This window comes from Embiotoca jacksoni, unplaced genomic scaffold (assembly GCF_022577435.1).
Source record: "Embiotoca jacksoni isolate LCO1_2020_lvr unplaced genomic scaffold, fEmbJac1.0.p SCAF_104, whole genome shotgun sequence".
Taxonomy (NCBI): Eukaryota; Metazoa; Chordata; class Actinopteri; family Embiotocidae; genus Embiotoca; species Embiotoca jacksoni.
In genome coordinates this window covers 631,272-645,153 of record NW_027185235.1, presented here as the reverse complement: position 1 = coordinate 645,153, position 13,882 = coordinate 631,272, and the positions used below count along the sequence as shown (strand labels likewise).

Below are 13,882 nucleotides of genomic sequence, written 5' to 3'. Positions count from 1 at the left end.
TCCGGCTCTAACACGCGTGTGTGCGTGTGTTCAAAAAAAACAACTGCTGAGAACCGCCTCAGAACTTTAGACCCAGTTTAGACCCGATCCAAACCACTTCACGTGTACCAGTACCGGAGCGCAGTCCGCCATGTTGGAACAGCTGGGTCTGATCGGGACGATCCGGGACGAGGACCAGAGTCCGGAAGAACCCGATTCCGGGTCCGACGAGGAGGTGAGTAAGAACGGCCTCTCAGCGGTAACTCTGCCCGGAGAGACGACCCGTCCAGACCGCTGGAGGTGAACCAGAACTCGGCGTGAAAGCAGCAGATTCTCCGCTGTTGGATCGGGAAGGTTCTGTTGATTAAACTCAGTGTAAACAATTTAACTGTCAATAAAGGTTTAGACAACAAACACAGCAGAGGCGCGTGGAGCTTGCAGACTGCAGATAAACACCATCAATAATAATAGATGGTAAAACTGTAATAATGACAACACAAGTTAAATAACGAAACATATTAGTTACATTTCTATTCCTACTGAAGCTGAGTGTTTATATTCTGTGTGTGTGTGTTTGTTTATATTCTGTTTGTTTGTTTATATTCTGTGTGTTTGTTTGTTTATATTCTGTCTGTGTTTGTTTATATTCTGTGTTTGTTTGTTTGTTTATATTCTGTCTGTGTGTTTGTTTATATTCTGTGTGCGTGTTTGTTTATATTCTGTGTGTTTGTTTGTTTATATTCTATGTGTGTGTGTTGCAGGAGGAAACGATCATCCTGAACAGGAAGAGAAAGTTGGGGATTCACGGGGCGAGAGACTTTAACTGTGACTTTGACTTCGGAGAGAGAGACGGACCGGCCCGGGACAAAGACTGGCCGATGGCTGACGTCCTGAAACAGCTAAAGAAAAAGGTAGAACCTGCAGCAGAACCCTGTACATACTGCATTTTCTAAAACAATTTGTCTCTTCAATTGTCAGGGATCTCCACAAAACCTGGAGAACAGTAGAACGTTCTCAAAGTTGTCAAAGGTTTTGGTTCGCTAACGTTCTCCGCAGGGTTTTGGTTCTTTAAGGTTCTCATGTTCTGTAGGTTCCTACTATAACTGGGTTCTGTGTTTGCAGAGAACTGTGACAACTTTAGACCAGAAAATAGAGAAAATCAGGAAGAAAAGGAAAGCTGAGGTGAGTCTTTTGTTCCGGTTGTACTTCCTGTCTGGTCCGGTTGTACTTCCTGTCTGGTCCGGTTGTACTTCCTGTCTGGTTTGGTCTGCAGGAGAAATCATCTCAGAGCGACGCTGCTGAAGGTTCTTCAGGGCAGAGCCAGGTGGAGGAAGAGGAGGACGATGAAGATGTTAAGACTTCTGCAGGACAGACTGATGAGTGTGATAAAGATGATGATGAGGAGGAGGAGGATGAAGCTGAAGACGATGTGGAATTTGGCTCCAGTGATGAGGAGATTCTGACTAAATCAGGTGGGCCATTTGAGGCTTTTATTTTGAATTCTAACAGGAAGTTGTTTGTGTTTAATGTGTCATAACCTGGTTAGTTTTCAGAATAAATGGATCCCCTGAAACAAACTGCTGCTCTGAACAGAACTCCATTTTAAACTAAAACATTACAACTCTTCATTTTTGTTGTTGACTTCCTGTTTCCTATCAGACACCCTGAGAGAGAAAGAGCGACGGGGGAGAAGGAGAAAAGCGGAAGAGGAGGTGAGAAAAGGAGCTAGTGATGTCACAGGTTCATGTGCTGGGTTACCATGGTGACGGCTTTTCTGTGTTACCATGGTGACGGCTTTTCTGTGTTCAGGCTCCAGAGTCGTTCTATGAAGATGCGTCTCAGTACGACGACCAGCTGACCTTCGAGGACATGAACCTGTCCAGACCCATCCTGAAGGTGAGACCGCCTCTTAAATCGTCAGAAAAATGAATGGACTTCTGTTCACTCTGGTGTCCATGAACCAGCTTCAGGCTCTGGCCTCAGGTGTTCTGGTACCAGGTCCACTCAGGGTCTGACTTGCACCTGTGAATGTAGATCCCCTGCCTGGTCTGGGGGTCCAGAAGGGGACCTGGTTTTGTTGGTAACTTCCTGTTGGGTTCCTGCAGGCCGTTACAGCTCTGGGCTTCAAGCAGCCAACTCCGATCCAGAAGGCTTGTGTTCCGGTCGGGCTGCTGGGTCGGGACCTGTGCGCCTGCGCTGCTACTGGGACAGGTAACACTGGCACACCGGGACCGGTTCTTCATACTGGGAGCGGTTCTTCAAAAATGGGACCGGTTCAACTGATGAAACGGACCCTTTCCTCTCTGCAGGGAAGACGGCGGCCTTCATGTTACCCGTCTTGGAGCGTTTGGTTTATAAACCCAGGACGTCCCAGGTGACCCGTGTCTTGGTTCTGGTTCCTACTCGAGAGTTGGGGATCCAGGTTCACTCTGTGGCCCGTCAGCTGGCCCAGTTCACCTCCATCACCACCTGCCTGGCTGTTGGTACGACTTCTTGTTTACTGATCGTTTGCTGTTTATTGATCATTTATTGACTGTTTCCAGGGTTACACAATGACCTGGACTCAGGCAGACTCTGGACTCTAGTTTCTGGACTATGGGTCCTCAACTGACCCGTCTCTGTGCGTCTCCAGGTGGGTTGGACCTGAAGTCTCAGGAGGCGGCGCTGAGGGCGGGGCCAGACGTCCTGATAGCAACACCGGGGAGGCTGATCGATCACCTCCACAACACGCCGAGCTTCGAGCTAACCCACATCGAGATCCTCATCCTGGACGAGGCCGACAGGTAGAACCTGGATAAATAAATAAAGTTCTAAAAGCAGAACTTTAGAACATCACAGACAGGAACCCAACAGGTCCACCTCGGATGGATGGAAGAACTCCCTTTGCTAGGAAGACCAGAACTGGACCCAGAGCAGTTCTGTTCTGTGATGTTCTAAACTCTGACTGAAAGTCAATAACGGTCCGTTTTCTAGAACTGCTGATCCAAGTTCTAACTGTGTGGTTCTGTCAGGATGCTGGACGAGTACTTTGAAGAACAGATGAAGGAGGTGATCCGGTTGTGTTCCTACAACAGACAGACGATGCTGTTCTCCGCCACCATGACAGAGGAGGTAACATCTCACCTGTCCAGCTGGGTCATGTGACCTGTCTGCAGCTGCATCACCATGTCATGTGACCTGTCTGCAGGTGAAGGACCTGGCCGCGGTGTCGTTGAAGCAGCCAATCAGGATCTTCGTTAACAGCAACACCGACGTGGCTCCGTTCCTGCGGCAGGAGTTCGTCCGGATCCGACCGCACCGTGAGGGAGACCGAGAGGCTGTGGTGGCAGGTAGAGGGAACACTGAGGTTCTGCTGCTGGTTCTACTCCTGGTGCCGTGGTCATAATGCGGACCCCTGGTTCTGTGTGTTCCCAGCCCTGCTGACCCGGACCTTCCAGGACCACGTCATGGTGTTCACTCAGACCCGGAAACAGGCTCACCGATTGCACATCCTGCTGGGACTGATGGGGCTGAAGGTCGGAGAACTGCACGGAGAACTGAGCCAGAACCAGAGACTAGAGAACCTCAGGTACACATGCAGAACACCTCACAGTACCTGTCACCTTTAGGTCTGTTCTGACCCTCCTGTTCTGGTTTTGGTTCTGCAGGCGTTTTAAAGACGAGCAGATCGATATCTTGGTGGCGACAGATGTTGCAGCTCGAGGTCTTGACATCAACGGAGTCAAAACGGTGAGTTCTGTCGGCGAACCGAGAAGTACCATGAAGAACCAGAAAGTACCGGGAAGAACCGCCCTTCCTGTAGTTACTGCCCGTAGTGACAGTTACCACGCCAACGGCCCACATTACTCTAAATGTAGGGAAATAAGTTTCAGGTTTGAAACTAATAGTCCCTCCACCTGTCTGTCTCCCCTCCACCTGTCTGTCTTTCAGGTGATAAACTTCACCATGCCGTCCACAGTGAGACATTACGTCCACCGAGTGGGCCGGACAGCTCGGGCCGGCCGTTCTGGCCGTTCTGTGTCTCTGGTCGGAGAGTCGGAGAGGAAGACGCTGAAGGAGGTGGTGAAGTCGGCCAAGAACAGCGTAAAGGCTCGAGTCCTGCCGCCAGGTACGCACACCTGAGGGGCAGCCGGTTATTTCAGAACTGAGCAGAACCGGTTCCGAGAACCAAACTGTTCGTGTGTGTTCCCGCAGAAGTCGTTTTGAAGTTCAGAGATCTGATCAACAAACTGGAGAATGACGTCGGAGCAGTGATAAAGCTGGAGAGAGAAGAACGAGAGCTGGCAGCTTCGGAGGCCAAGGTACACACGGAACATACAACATAGAACATAGTTAGAATGAAAGCTGGCGACCTCGCAGGCCAAGGTACACACGGAACATAGAACACTTGCTTGATTTACAGTAACTCTTTTAGAACATGTCAATGAGTTTCTTGACGTTTAACTTTTTGATGAGAAAAGTACAGAAATTGTGTGTGTGTGTGCGCAGTTAAGTGTGGCTCAGAAGCGCCTCGATGGCTCCTCCGGTGAATCACAGAGAGTTTGGTTTCAGACTCAACAAGAAAGGAAACAGAACCGCAGTGAGTACTAATATACACCTTTCTACTCCGTAGTACTCAGTAGTATTCTGTATTGAACCCTGATCGTGCTCTCAGTGTCGAAGGCTCTGCAGGACTTCGATCTCGCGCTGAGGGGGAAGAAGAAGAGAGAAAAGTTTCTGAATGACGGCAGGAAGAAGAAAGAAGTGACGGTAAAATGCATCAATCAATAATCAATAAGTTTCTGATCAGCTTTAATCAAAGATCACATAACTCTACCTGAACTGTCTCAGTCTGAGGAGCGCGCTCAGTTTGAGATCCTGAAGGCCCAGATGTTTGCTGAGCGGGCGGCCAAGAGAGAGAGACGACCGAAGAGAGCGAGAGTGATGGACGCCGAGGAGACGCCGACCACAGGTCGCAAACACACGCATATAGAAACACGCGCACACAAACAAACACTGAAACCCAAACACTAATAAAAGTCTCTCTGTGCAGCAGCCAATCAGAAACCAGGAAAAGGAGGAAAGAAGTCTGTTTTTGATAAAGAGCTGACGAATACCAGCAGCAAGGCTCTGAAACACTACAGAGGAGGGTGAGACAGTCTGTCCTCCTGTCTGTCTGTCCCTCTGTCTGCGGACACCTGTCTCATTGTGTGTCTCTCATCACAGGCCTTCCTTTGCGGACAGAAAGCGTCTTGGTCTGGACAGGAAGCGTCCCGGTCTGGACAGGAAGCGTCCCGGTGGCTCCAGGTGAGTCTCGGTCGTCTCCCTGAGACGTCACTTTGACCTGAAACAAGATGGCTGACCCTGCATTCTGTTCAACAGGTTCAAGAAGTGAGAGCCAAGATGGCCGCCATGTTCCTCCTGTTTCCGTCTGAACGTCGTCTTCATCCTTCTGCTTCATTCAGAATAATAAACTTTATAATCAACAACATCAATACTAAACTCATCAAACGGGTTTCAATAAACTGCAGTCTGTAGATCCTTCACGGACCCGGTCCGATTCTGTGGGACCCCCTCCTCACGGACCCGGTCCCGTTCTGAAGCTTTTAACGACTTTCAGAACAGACTGAAGGAGGTTCTGGTATTGTGGTTTTAATGAATATTGAAACGGTTCTGTACAAATATCCAGTTTGAGTGACAGCTGCAGAAACAAACTCCAACACGTTAACTGAAACAACTTGTTTCCATGGTTACGTTCAAACATTTAAACAAGTAGAACACAGAAATCTAAAACCGGATTCCCAAACAATGGATGTAAACAGTCAATTAAGTTTATGTTCAAACAATGGTTTAAGGCAGGTCAAAGGGCAGCGGGTCACTTTCATCAGCCAATCAGAATAGAGCTGATTGATCAGCTGATCAATTAAAGCTTTTCTTCATCCAGATGAGATCAGGCAGTAATACAGGCTTTTATTTTGGTTAGTTTGTGTAACTTTGGTTTCCTGGCTGCCCCCTGCTGGACGGAGTGTAAATGGTTCTGATGAGTAAACATTAAATATTCAGTATTTTATCAGCATTCCTGTAATATTAATGCACGCTAAAGAAGAACATATAAACTCTTAGATGATTACATCATATTTACATGGCCATGTTTTTAAATGTCATGTGTTACATAATTATCGCTTCCTGCTTTGATTACAGTGCCATCTGAGTCTAAACTGATGTTCAAACCCCTCCCCTAAATATATGTTGTCCAATCATAGCTCAGCAACTGTAACTAGGCAGCCTGTTTGTCAAGCAACACTTTTTTGAGTGTCGTGTCTGTTTGGAAAGCAAATAAAAAGTTGATTGACGGATTAAACTGGTGTTTGTGTAGTTGCACAGGATGACCTGGTCCTACATGACATCACAGCTGAAAACTCAGGGGCATTCTGTAGTTGAGTGCTGGACAGGAAGTCGTGGCTACAAACAGCAACATCGTCTGATGGCATGGCGATGTGTCGTTCTAATTGTGCCTTACGTCGAGTGTTTTTAAACGATGGATGAATATAACGGTGAGCTAACGTTAAGTGACAGGATAACGGTGTTTACAAGTCTTGTACATGAAAGCAAGCAACCAATCAGGCGTGAGCGTGTTTCTGCAGTGAACCAATCGCTGACAGAACAAACATTGGCTGTACAGATTGAAACGTTCACACGAGTCAAACCGTTGGCTGCTGAGCGCCTCCAGTTCCCATGATGCTTCACTATGAACCTCCAGCTGGTGTTTAAAGTCTGATTCTAGTTTCATTCACATTCATTGATTTCTTTAACTCTGCTGGTTCTGCTCGGATTACCTTCGGCTCTACTTGGTTCCCGTCCAGGCTCGGTCTGAGTGAGGCGAAGGGACACAGAGCTCCGAGTCCGAGTCTGACTCCCCCTCTGCGATGTAGGGTCGGACGGTGGCACAGCGGGCTCCGCCCCCTCCGCCGTGGCGCTCTCCCAGGTTGGAGGAGGAGTAGAAGCTGTTGTTGAGGAAGTCCAGGTTCTCTCTGGACTGGGAGACAGAGAAACCGCTGAAGGAGCACTGCAGCTCCTCATGGTCCACCGACGGGATGGAGACGGAGGTGTCACTGTCGGGCTTCACCTCCTCCGCTCCTGCTCCCTCCCCTCCTCCTGCTCCTCCTCCCCCACTACCATTCGCCCCCTCTCCTCCCCGCTCCGGTCTCTCCGCCCCCCCTCGGTCTCCGGTGCTGTGCCGGTTCGATCGGTTCCCGCCATGTCTCTCTCCAGCTGGAGGAGGGGGGAGTCGAACCAGGGACCCATCCCCCACGGGACTGGGAGTGTTACCGTGGGTACGTTGAGGAGGGTGAGGGGCCTGCTGGTGGAGCTGGGAGGTGATTGGCTGCCAGGAGGTGGAGGGCGGACAGACGGGGGCGTTGTAGTTCCTGTGTCCAGTGGAGCTGCTGGAGCGGACCATCTTCGTCACGAACAGAGTCTTCTCTACGCTGTCGTCAGGCAACACCCTGCACAAAGTGTAAACAACATGTAAACTACATTTTATCAGCAACCGGTTCTGGGGTCTGCACCAAGAAACCGGACCAGAGGGTTAACTCCAGTTCTCTGGTACCACTCGGCTAGTTCATGTTCAACAGGGACTGATCACTGCGGTAACCAGCTACATCACCATGGTAATCAGGTACATCATCATGGCAACTTCAGGGATCAACAGCCAGACTCCTTACTCCTGCAGAGTTTCTGCAGCTTCTGTTCTGGGGTTCTGGGTAGAGCGTGTCGCCTGACACATTACGCTGTAATGATGGACACAGCTGGCCGGAACCAGAGAGACCACGGTGCAGGCCCCAGGACCGCTCCTACTTCTAGTCCTGGTTCTAGAGTGAAATGGGTTATTTCTGGAAGACACTCACTGCAGGATCTTGGAGATGGACTGGTTCTTCTCCAGCTGATCCACCGGACTGTGGTAGGGTGGCGCCGGGTCCGGCTCCTTGGGTCCGAAGTAAGCGTCGGTCTCAGCCTGGGGGATTCCCATTCGCTGGATGTAGATGTTTACCAGGAAGTCCAATTTCCTCTCCATGGACAGGACCTGAGGGACAGAGAACCCATCAGGTTGCTGCACTGCTCAAAGTTGTCAGGTGATACTCTGGTTGTTTGTTACCTGCTTCTCCACCTTCCCCAGACGTCCCATCATGCTTGGGTCCTCCGGGAGCTCCTCGTTGGCAGCTTTGGGGCGGTCCTTGTCTGTAATTGGTGTTCCTCGGCCAACTATCTGATCCACCCTGTCAATCAGGAGACAGCAAGAGTTCAATGACCTCACACAACTTGACTGCGGGAACTAAGAACCTTTGTGGTTCTGGTCTGAAGTCCTTTGAGTCTTTATGATGGTAAGATGGTAAAAGATTCTGGCCGGGGAAATGAGTTCAGGGGCGAAAGGTCAGAGTTCAGGGGTAAAGTGTCTTACCTGCACTGGAGGTTTTTGATACGGGCGAGCATGTCCAGATGTCCTGCTGAATACTGTTCGATCACATCCATGACGTCGTAGGGACGAAGACTCTCCTTGAACTTCCTTTTAGAAACCATGAAGCGCATGATGCTGCGAGAGGAAACAAAGATAGCTGTCATGGACTCTGGTGGACCCTCTGGGAGAGACCTCGGGTCAGACCAGAACCTCTTGTGATATGGTCTATGGAGGAGGTTTGGGTAACTGTTTAAGCTGAAGGCCAGCTGAAACCGGCAAAGACCTGAAAAACTGTTTCCACCGACCAGCAGGTTTCAGTTCCGGACAGTCAGATGGAGCAGAACTACACCGGGAACTCCAAGTCAAGAACCAGGACAGAATTACGGGGCGGAGACCAAACCGGGCTAAGACCAGGAGGACAGCAACACTACTTCTGGACATTCAGCTGAGGGTGGCAGGTATTTTTGGAGTGGTACAGATTGGATTGGAGCTACTGCTGAATCTGGTTCTGATAGTGAACCATGGGATTCCAGAACCGGACAGCTGGACTGACCTCTGAGGCAGAACCAGATCTGAACTAATAGGACTGGAATGCAGCGCTGTGCAGGACGAACACCAACAACAGGGAGAGGAACATGTCAGCAACACACAACAGAAAAAAATGAAATTAACTGAGGTCAAACTGACTCCTCTTACCCAAAAGCTGATGGTGACCTTTGACCCTGGGTGAGCACAAATAACAAAAACAAAACAAAAAATAATGTGAATAAAAAGCATGATTCACAGTGTAACAAACAGCAAATAAATGGTGAGGAAAGCAATGAATGACAGGCAAATAAATAAAATGATTGTCCAATGAAAACCGTTCGTACCAGATGGCTCTGATGGTGACCTTTAACCCCGGGGTCAGATCCTGAGGGACAAACTCACAGTGGCAGCTCTTGTTGTCGTCGGCCATGTCTTCTCCCGGCAGGCTGGCCTCTGAAACACAATAAGAACAAGGCGTCATCCCGCCCCTACCCCGTGGACCAGGTCGTCCCGCCCCTACCCCGAGGACCAGGTCGTCACGCCCCTACCCCGTGGACCAGGTCGTCCCGCCCCTACCCCGTGGACCAGGTCGTCCCGCCCCTACCCCGAGGACCAGGTCGTCCCGCCCCTACCCCGAGGACCAGGTCGTCCCGCCCCTACCCCGAGGACCAGGTCGTCACGCCCCTACCCCGAGGACCAGGTCGTCCTCCTAAGCCTACCTGAAACACCAGCGGTAGACCATCATCAACGCTGCATCATGTGACACCGGACACCTGAACCTGGCTCAGCTGATGAAGTGTGTGTTTGTGTGTATTTTGGTGTGTGTGTTTGTGTGCAAACCTGGGGAGTTCTTCTGTCTGAACTCTTCATCCTGCATCTCTATCAGCACTACAGGAGGAAGAGGAGAGGAAACACCTTCATCAGAGGAAGATCACACTCATCATCATCATGACAGAGGCCAAGAAAACCAACAAAGAAAATGTTTTACAATTGTTGGCACTGATTTAAATGAACAGTCCAACATTGGTGAAACATTTGTTGTCTGTTTACAGTAACACAGATCCATCAGTTAGAGTAGCTTAGCATAAACTCAGGAACACAAGGGAAACTGTTAGCTTAGCCTAGCATAAAAACTGGAGCCTTTCATCAAGTTAATTGATTGAAGTTAATTGTGCAACAGTCAACCTTCCATCAGGCTTCAAACTGCAGCCTCAGCTAAGAATTATGGGAGCTGTAGTTATTGAATGCTGGCACCAAAGTTTGCAGAACCGGTAAAACTGCATCTATTTCAAATAAATTTAACCAGTCAGCTCCAATTTAAACCAGTCAGATTCGGTTTAAACCAGCACCAACCAGTTGGATGATGAGAGTTGATCAAGCTACCCATTTCCTCATCCTCTTTCCTTCTTTCTTTATCTCTTCTCCTCACTCATGTTTCTGCAGTGAAGTCTGCGTAGTGATGGTTGTTTTTGTGTTTGTTTGTCAATGATTGTTTTTGTTCATAAAAACTTTAAGCTCCTGAACTCTGAGGCAGGTCCAACACCCAGGTCATACTGCAGCTGCCCTTACAGAGTATGTCCTGTAGCTGGTCGTATGACCAGTACGCACACACTTACTATTTCATCTTGACTTTTGACCCTCTTGATCGTGATGATGGTGATGATGGTTGTTTATAAAAGGTTGTTTTTCAATGGTTGTTTATAAAAGGGTGTTTATAAATAGTTGTTTATACGTAAGGCCTGTTGACAGGAGAACTCAAAAATATAATATATATAAAAATTCATCAGTATCGGTGTCTGATGTCATCGTAGTAACGACTGTCTACAAAATAGAAATGTTAATAAAAATGGAAGTGAGACGTGTTGGTGTGTCACTGATGTTTCTGATGCCGTCGTGCCCTCGGAGGCTCAGACAGTATCGGAGGAGCTGGGACAGACACCTGGATCGCTCCGATTGGTCAGACTCGGTCAGTCTTACCTTCGGAGTTCTGGCGTGAGGCAGCTCCTCGGATCCTGAACGCCTGTCTGGTTCTACTGCGTTCTCCGAAGCTCCAGCTCTTTGGAACCTTACTGGGACTATCCTCCAGGCTAGGCTCCATGCTGGGGGATCGACGCAAGGCCTGGACTCCCCCCAGAAGTCCAACACCAGGACTGGGACCCACTCCCGGAGTTACACCAGAACCAACTGTAGGAACCAATAGAGACAGAGACAGGGAGGGAGGACGGACAGATGGACGGACGGAAGGAAAGGAGGAGGCTGCGGATGAGATAATCTGGTTCTGGTTGCAGAAGTGGGACCTGCAGACTGTTGGGTCTCCAACATGTTTGTGACACCACAGACAGACTTCAGGTTTTTTCAGTGGTTCTGATCCACATTATTACAATAACCTGATAAATCCAATACAGAGACCCACCATGCTGAGGAGAACTTTTGCCTTTGGTTCCAGAACTCCGCGGAGACGAGAAGACTCTCTCCTTCAGACTGACCTTCTGACTGCAGGGAACACAAACACTTCATCAGTGATCACAATACTTTTGACCCGCTTTTATCATCTCAGTCTGCTTCCTGCTTGTCCATAAGGACATGAAGACATGAGGAAATGAAGACATGAGGACAAAAAGACATGAAGACAAGAAGACATGAGGACATGAAGACAGACACCATGGCTGACCTGGGAGACGGTTCAGGCTGGACGTCCTTCCTGCAGACAGACACAGACAGACGGAGATAGACAGGCAGTTTCAGATGAATGTCCCAAATGAGGGAAGAAAAACGTCACAAAGTTTTAACTTGACTTACCTTTAACTTTTTTTTTTTTTTTTTTTTTTTAAATGATATTAATTTAAAACATTACAACTAAAGTGTTTACTGAGCGGATCCAGAACCGGACCCTCAGAACCGACCGTTCTCTGAGCGTCTGACAGAACCGGACCCTCACAGCATGCTACCAGATCGGGTCGGCATGTTCCAGGTCAGTGAGAAAGTGTGTACTTTGTGTGTACTTTGTTGTGTGGTTGTAGTTTGTCATGTGACTTGTGTGGAAGTTTTTGGACCTGAAGGAGAGTCCGGATTTGTTCTTGAGGTTCCTCAGGAGGTCCAGCTGGTTGAGAGGAGGAATCAACCTGGAGACACGGAGAGGAACAGGTGATGATGTCAGTCACTGTAGGAACTCGTGTAGAGCGTGGACAGGTGGAGTCTCACCTGTACATGGGGACGGACACCGTCCTCTCGTAGTAATCCCAGGTAGAAGTCAGATCGGTCCGGCTCAGGTTGGTGGCGTAAACCCTCCACGCTGCCTGCAGACACAGTAGCACTGTTTCAGGAAGGAGCCCACTCCAAGGATTTTCAAAGTAAAAGCTCTACTCAGGAGTTCAAAGTGTTCATCCTGATTCTCTGATCTAAACATCTGAGTCTGAAAATAACATCATCTGCATATTTTCTGATAAAAATGGAGAAAATCTACAGCACAGTAAAATAAAGTGAAGTAAAGTACAGTAGAGTAGAGTACAGTAGTGTGTAGTAAAGTAGAGTACAGTAGAGTACAGTCAAATATATTAAGGTAGAGTAGAGTACAGTAAAGTGCAGTAGAGTACAGTACATTAGAGTACAGTAGAATATTTTAATGTACAGTGGAGTACAGTAAAGTATATTCTAATACAGTAGAGTATAATAAAGTACAGTATATCGTAATAAAGTACAGTAGAGTATATTAGAGTACAGTAGAGTATAATAAAGTACAGTAGAGTATATTAAAGTACAGTATAGTATAATAAAGTACAGTAGAGTATATTAAAGTACAGTAAAGTAGAGTATAATAGAGTATATTAAAGTACAGTAGAGTACAGTAGAGTACAATAGAGTATATTAAAATACAGTAGAGTACAGTAGAGTACAATAGAGTATATTAAAGTACAGTAGAGTACAGTAAAGTGGCTCACCTGAATGAGTCCAGCTGCCGGGTTTCGTCTTTTCTCAAAGTGTTTCTGTCGGTGCTGCTCCTGAACCTTAAGAGCAAAACCAGAACCTAGGATGCCCTGAAGACAGACAGGTGGACAGAAAGACAGAGACAGAGGGACAGGTGGACAGAGAGAAAGGGGGACAGGTGAGCTGTGACAGCATCACAGAATTAATTTTTCTGATCAACCAATCAAGCCTTTGAAGATGTGTTGCCTAGCAACAGGGTCAACCCCACCTCCTCAGTAAGATAAAGGTTTGTCTCCCTTCTTTACTCAGAAGTTTTCTAAATCACTCCTGAGCTCAGACTCCTTGTTCCACATGTTTACAGTTATGAGGAGAAGAAGAAGGTGTCTCAGGTGAGTTCAGGTGACTTCAGGTGAACGTTACAGTGACTCACAGCCGGCAGGGCGAAGAATGAAACTCCGATCAGAGTGAAGGTTGCAGCCAGCAGTCGTCCGTTCCAGGTGATGGGGAACTTGTCACCATAACCGATGGTTGTCAAGGTGATCTGACACAGAGACAGACCAATCAGATCATCCCGTAGCTGGAGGCCGCAGGTGTTTCATTTTCAAACTTGTCACGTTCAACAGATGATTCCAAACTCTCGAGGACGTGAGGACACAGCCACAACTGTACTGCAACTGTATTACACTTGTACACACCTGTACTACGCCTGTATTACACTTGTACACACCTGTACTACGCCTGTATTACACTTGTACACACCTGTATTACACTTGTACACACCTGTACTACACCAGTACTACACTTGTACACACCTGTACACACCTGTACTAGACTTGTACACACCTGTACTACACCTGTAGAGTAGAACACTTAATCAGATTCACTGTGACTCAGCAGAGACCTTAATGACAACTGCGGACATTATATTCATGTTGCAGCCTGTTACCTTTTTCACTAATCATTTTACCTTTCACACCTGGGACACCTGTCATCAGCGTGTCATTACTGAGTGTTAGT

The 13,882-nt window shown here is 48.1% G+C and overlaps 2 protein-coding genes across 7 annotated transcripts in view; one reads left to right on the top strand and one right to left on the bottom strand.

The window, feature by feature from the left end:
- The first annotated feature begins 2 nt into the window (after positions 1 to 2).
- ddx27 (DEAD (Asp-Glu-Ala-Asp) box polypeptide 27) lies at positions 3 to 5,499 on the top strand. Of its 2 annotated transcripts, none has more exons than XM_069175809.1 (21): positions 3 to 214; positions 741 to 890; positions 1,102 to 1,161; positions 1,253 to 1,451; positions 1,639 to 1,691; positions 1,789 to 1,875; positions 2,085 to 2,190; positions 2,289 to 2,462; positions 2,612 to 2,762; positions 2,991 to 3,090; positions 3,167 to 3,308; positions 3,394 to 3,547; positions 3,627 to 3,708; positions 3,910 to 4,087; positions 4,174 to 4,280; positions 4,468 to 4,558; positions 4,634 to 4,728; positions 4,810 to 4,930; positions 5,015 to 5,108; positions 5,185 to 5,265; positions 5,341 to 5,499. In XM_069175809.1, exons 1-21 carry the CDS (start codon positions 131 to 133, stop codon positions 5,351 to 5,353), a joined length of 2,322 nt encoding a protein of 773 aa, XP_069031910.1. In that variant the 5' UTR covers positions 3 to 130; the 3' UTR covers positions 5,354 to 5,499. The 2 variants fall into 2 exon arrangements, with proteins under 2 accessions (XP_069031910.1, XP_069031899.1); XM_069175798.1 differs by having other exon boundaries at positions 5,012 to 5,108.
- A 91-nt stretch (positions 5,500 to 5,590) lies between these two features.
- LOC138214280 (potassium voltage-gated channel subfamily KQT member 2-like) overlaps positions 5,591 to 13,882 on the bottom strand; it is an 11,514-nt gene continuing 3,222 nt past the window's right edge. For 3 of the 5 annotated variants that reach the window (XM_069175753.1, XM_069175762.1, XM_069175772.1), the window contains 13 exons: positions 13,296 to 13,406; positions 12,880 to 12,975; positions 12,143 to 12,237; positions 11,995 to 12,063; positions 11,613 to 11,642; positions 11,355 to 11,434; positions 10,919 to 11,125; positions 9,782 to 9,829; positions 9,286 to 9,394; positions 8,417 to 8,548; positions 8,114 to 8,234; positions 7,866 to 8,041; positions 5,591 to 7,463 (listed from right to left, as the gene is read on the bottom strand). In XM_069175753.1, coding sequence (XP_069031854.1) covers positions 6,803 to 7,463; positions 7,866 to 8,041; positions 8,114 to 8,234; positions 8,417 to 8,548; positions 9,286 to 9,394; positions 9,782 to 9,829; positions 10,919 to 11,125; positions 11,355 to 11,434; positions 11,613 to 11,642; positions 11,995 to 12,063; positions 12,143 to 12,237; positions 12,880 to 12,975; positions 13,296 to 13,406 — 1,935 coding nt within the window. In that variant the 3' untranslated portion in view covers positions 5,591 to 6,802. The remainder of the gene's footprint in view (positions 7,464 to 7,865; positions 8,042 to 8,113; positions 8,235 to 8,416; positions 8,549 to 9,285; positions 9,395 to 9,781; positions 9,830 to 10,918; positions 11,126 to 11,354; positions 11,435 to 11,612; positions 11,643 to 11,994; positions 12,064 to 12,142; positions 12,238 to 12,879; positions 12,976 to 13,295; positions 13,407 to 13,882) is intronic. The other 2 variants (XM_069175781.1, XM_069175787.1) reach the window with 1 other exon arrangement.

Bases quoted from the DNA above. Each gene is read 5' to 3' on its own strand.
- ddx27 (XM_069175798.1), top strand. From the start codon at position 131: ATGTTGGAACAGCTGGGTCTGATCGGGACGATCCGGGACGAGGACCAG. The intron at 2,763-2,990 runs GTAGAACCTGGA...TGGTTCTGTCAG, and splicing joins ATCCTGGACGAGGCCGACAG to GATGCTGGACGAGTACTTTG. The intron at 4,281-4,467 runs GTACACACGGAA...GTGTGTGCGCAG, and splicing joins TGGCAGCTTCGGAGGCCAAG to TTAAGTGTGGCTCAGAAGCG.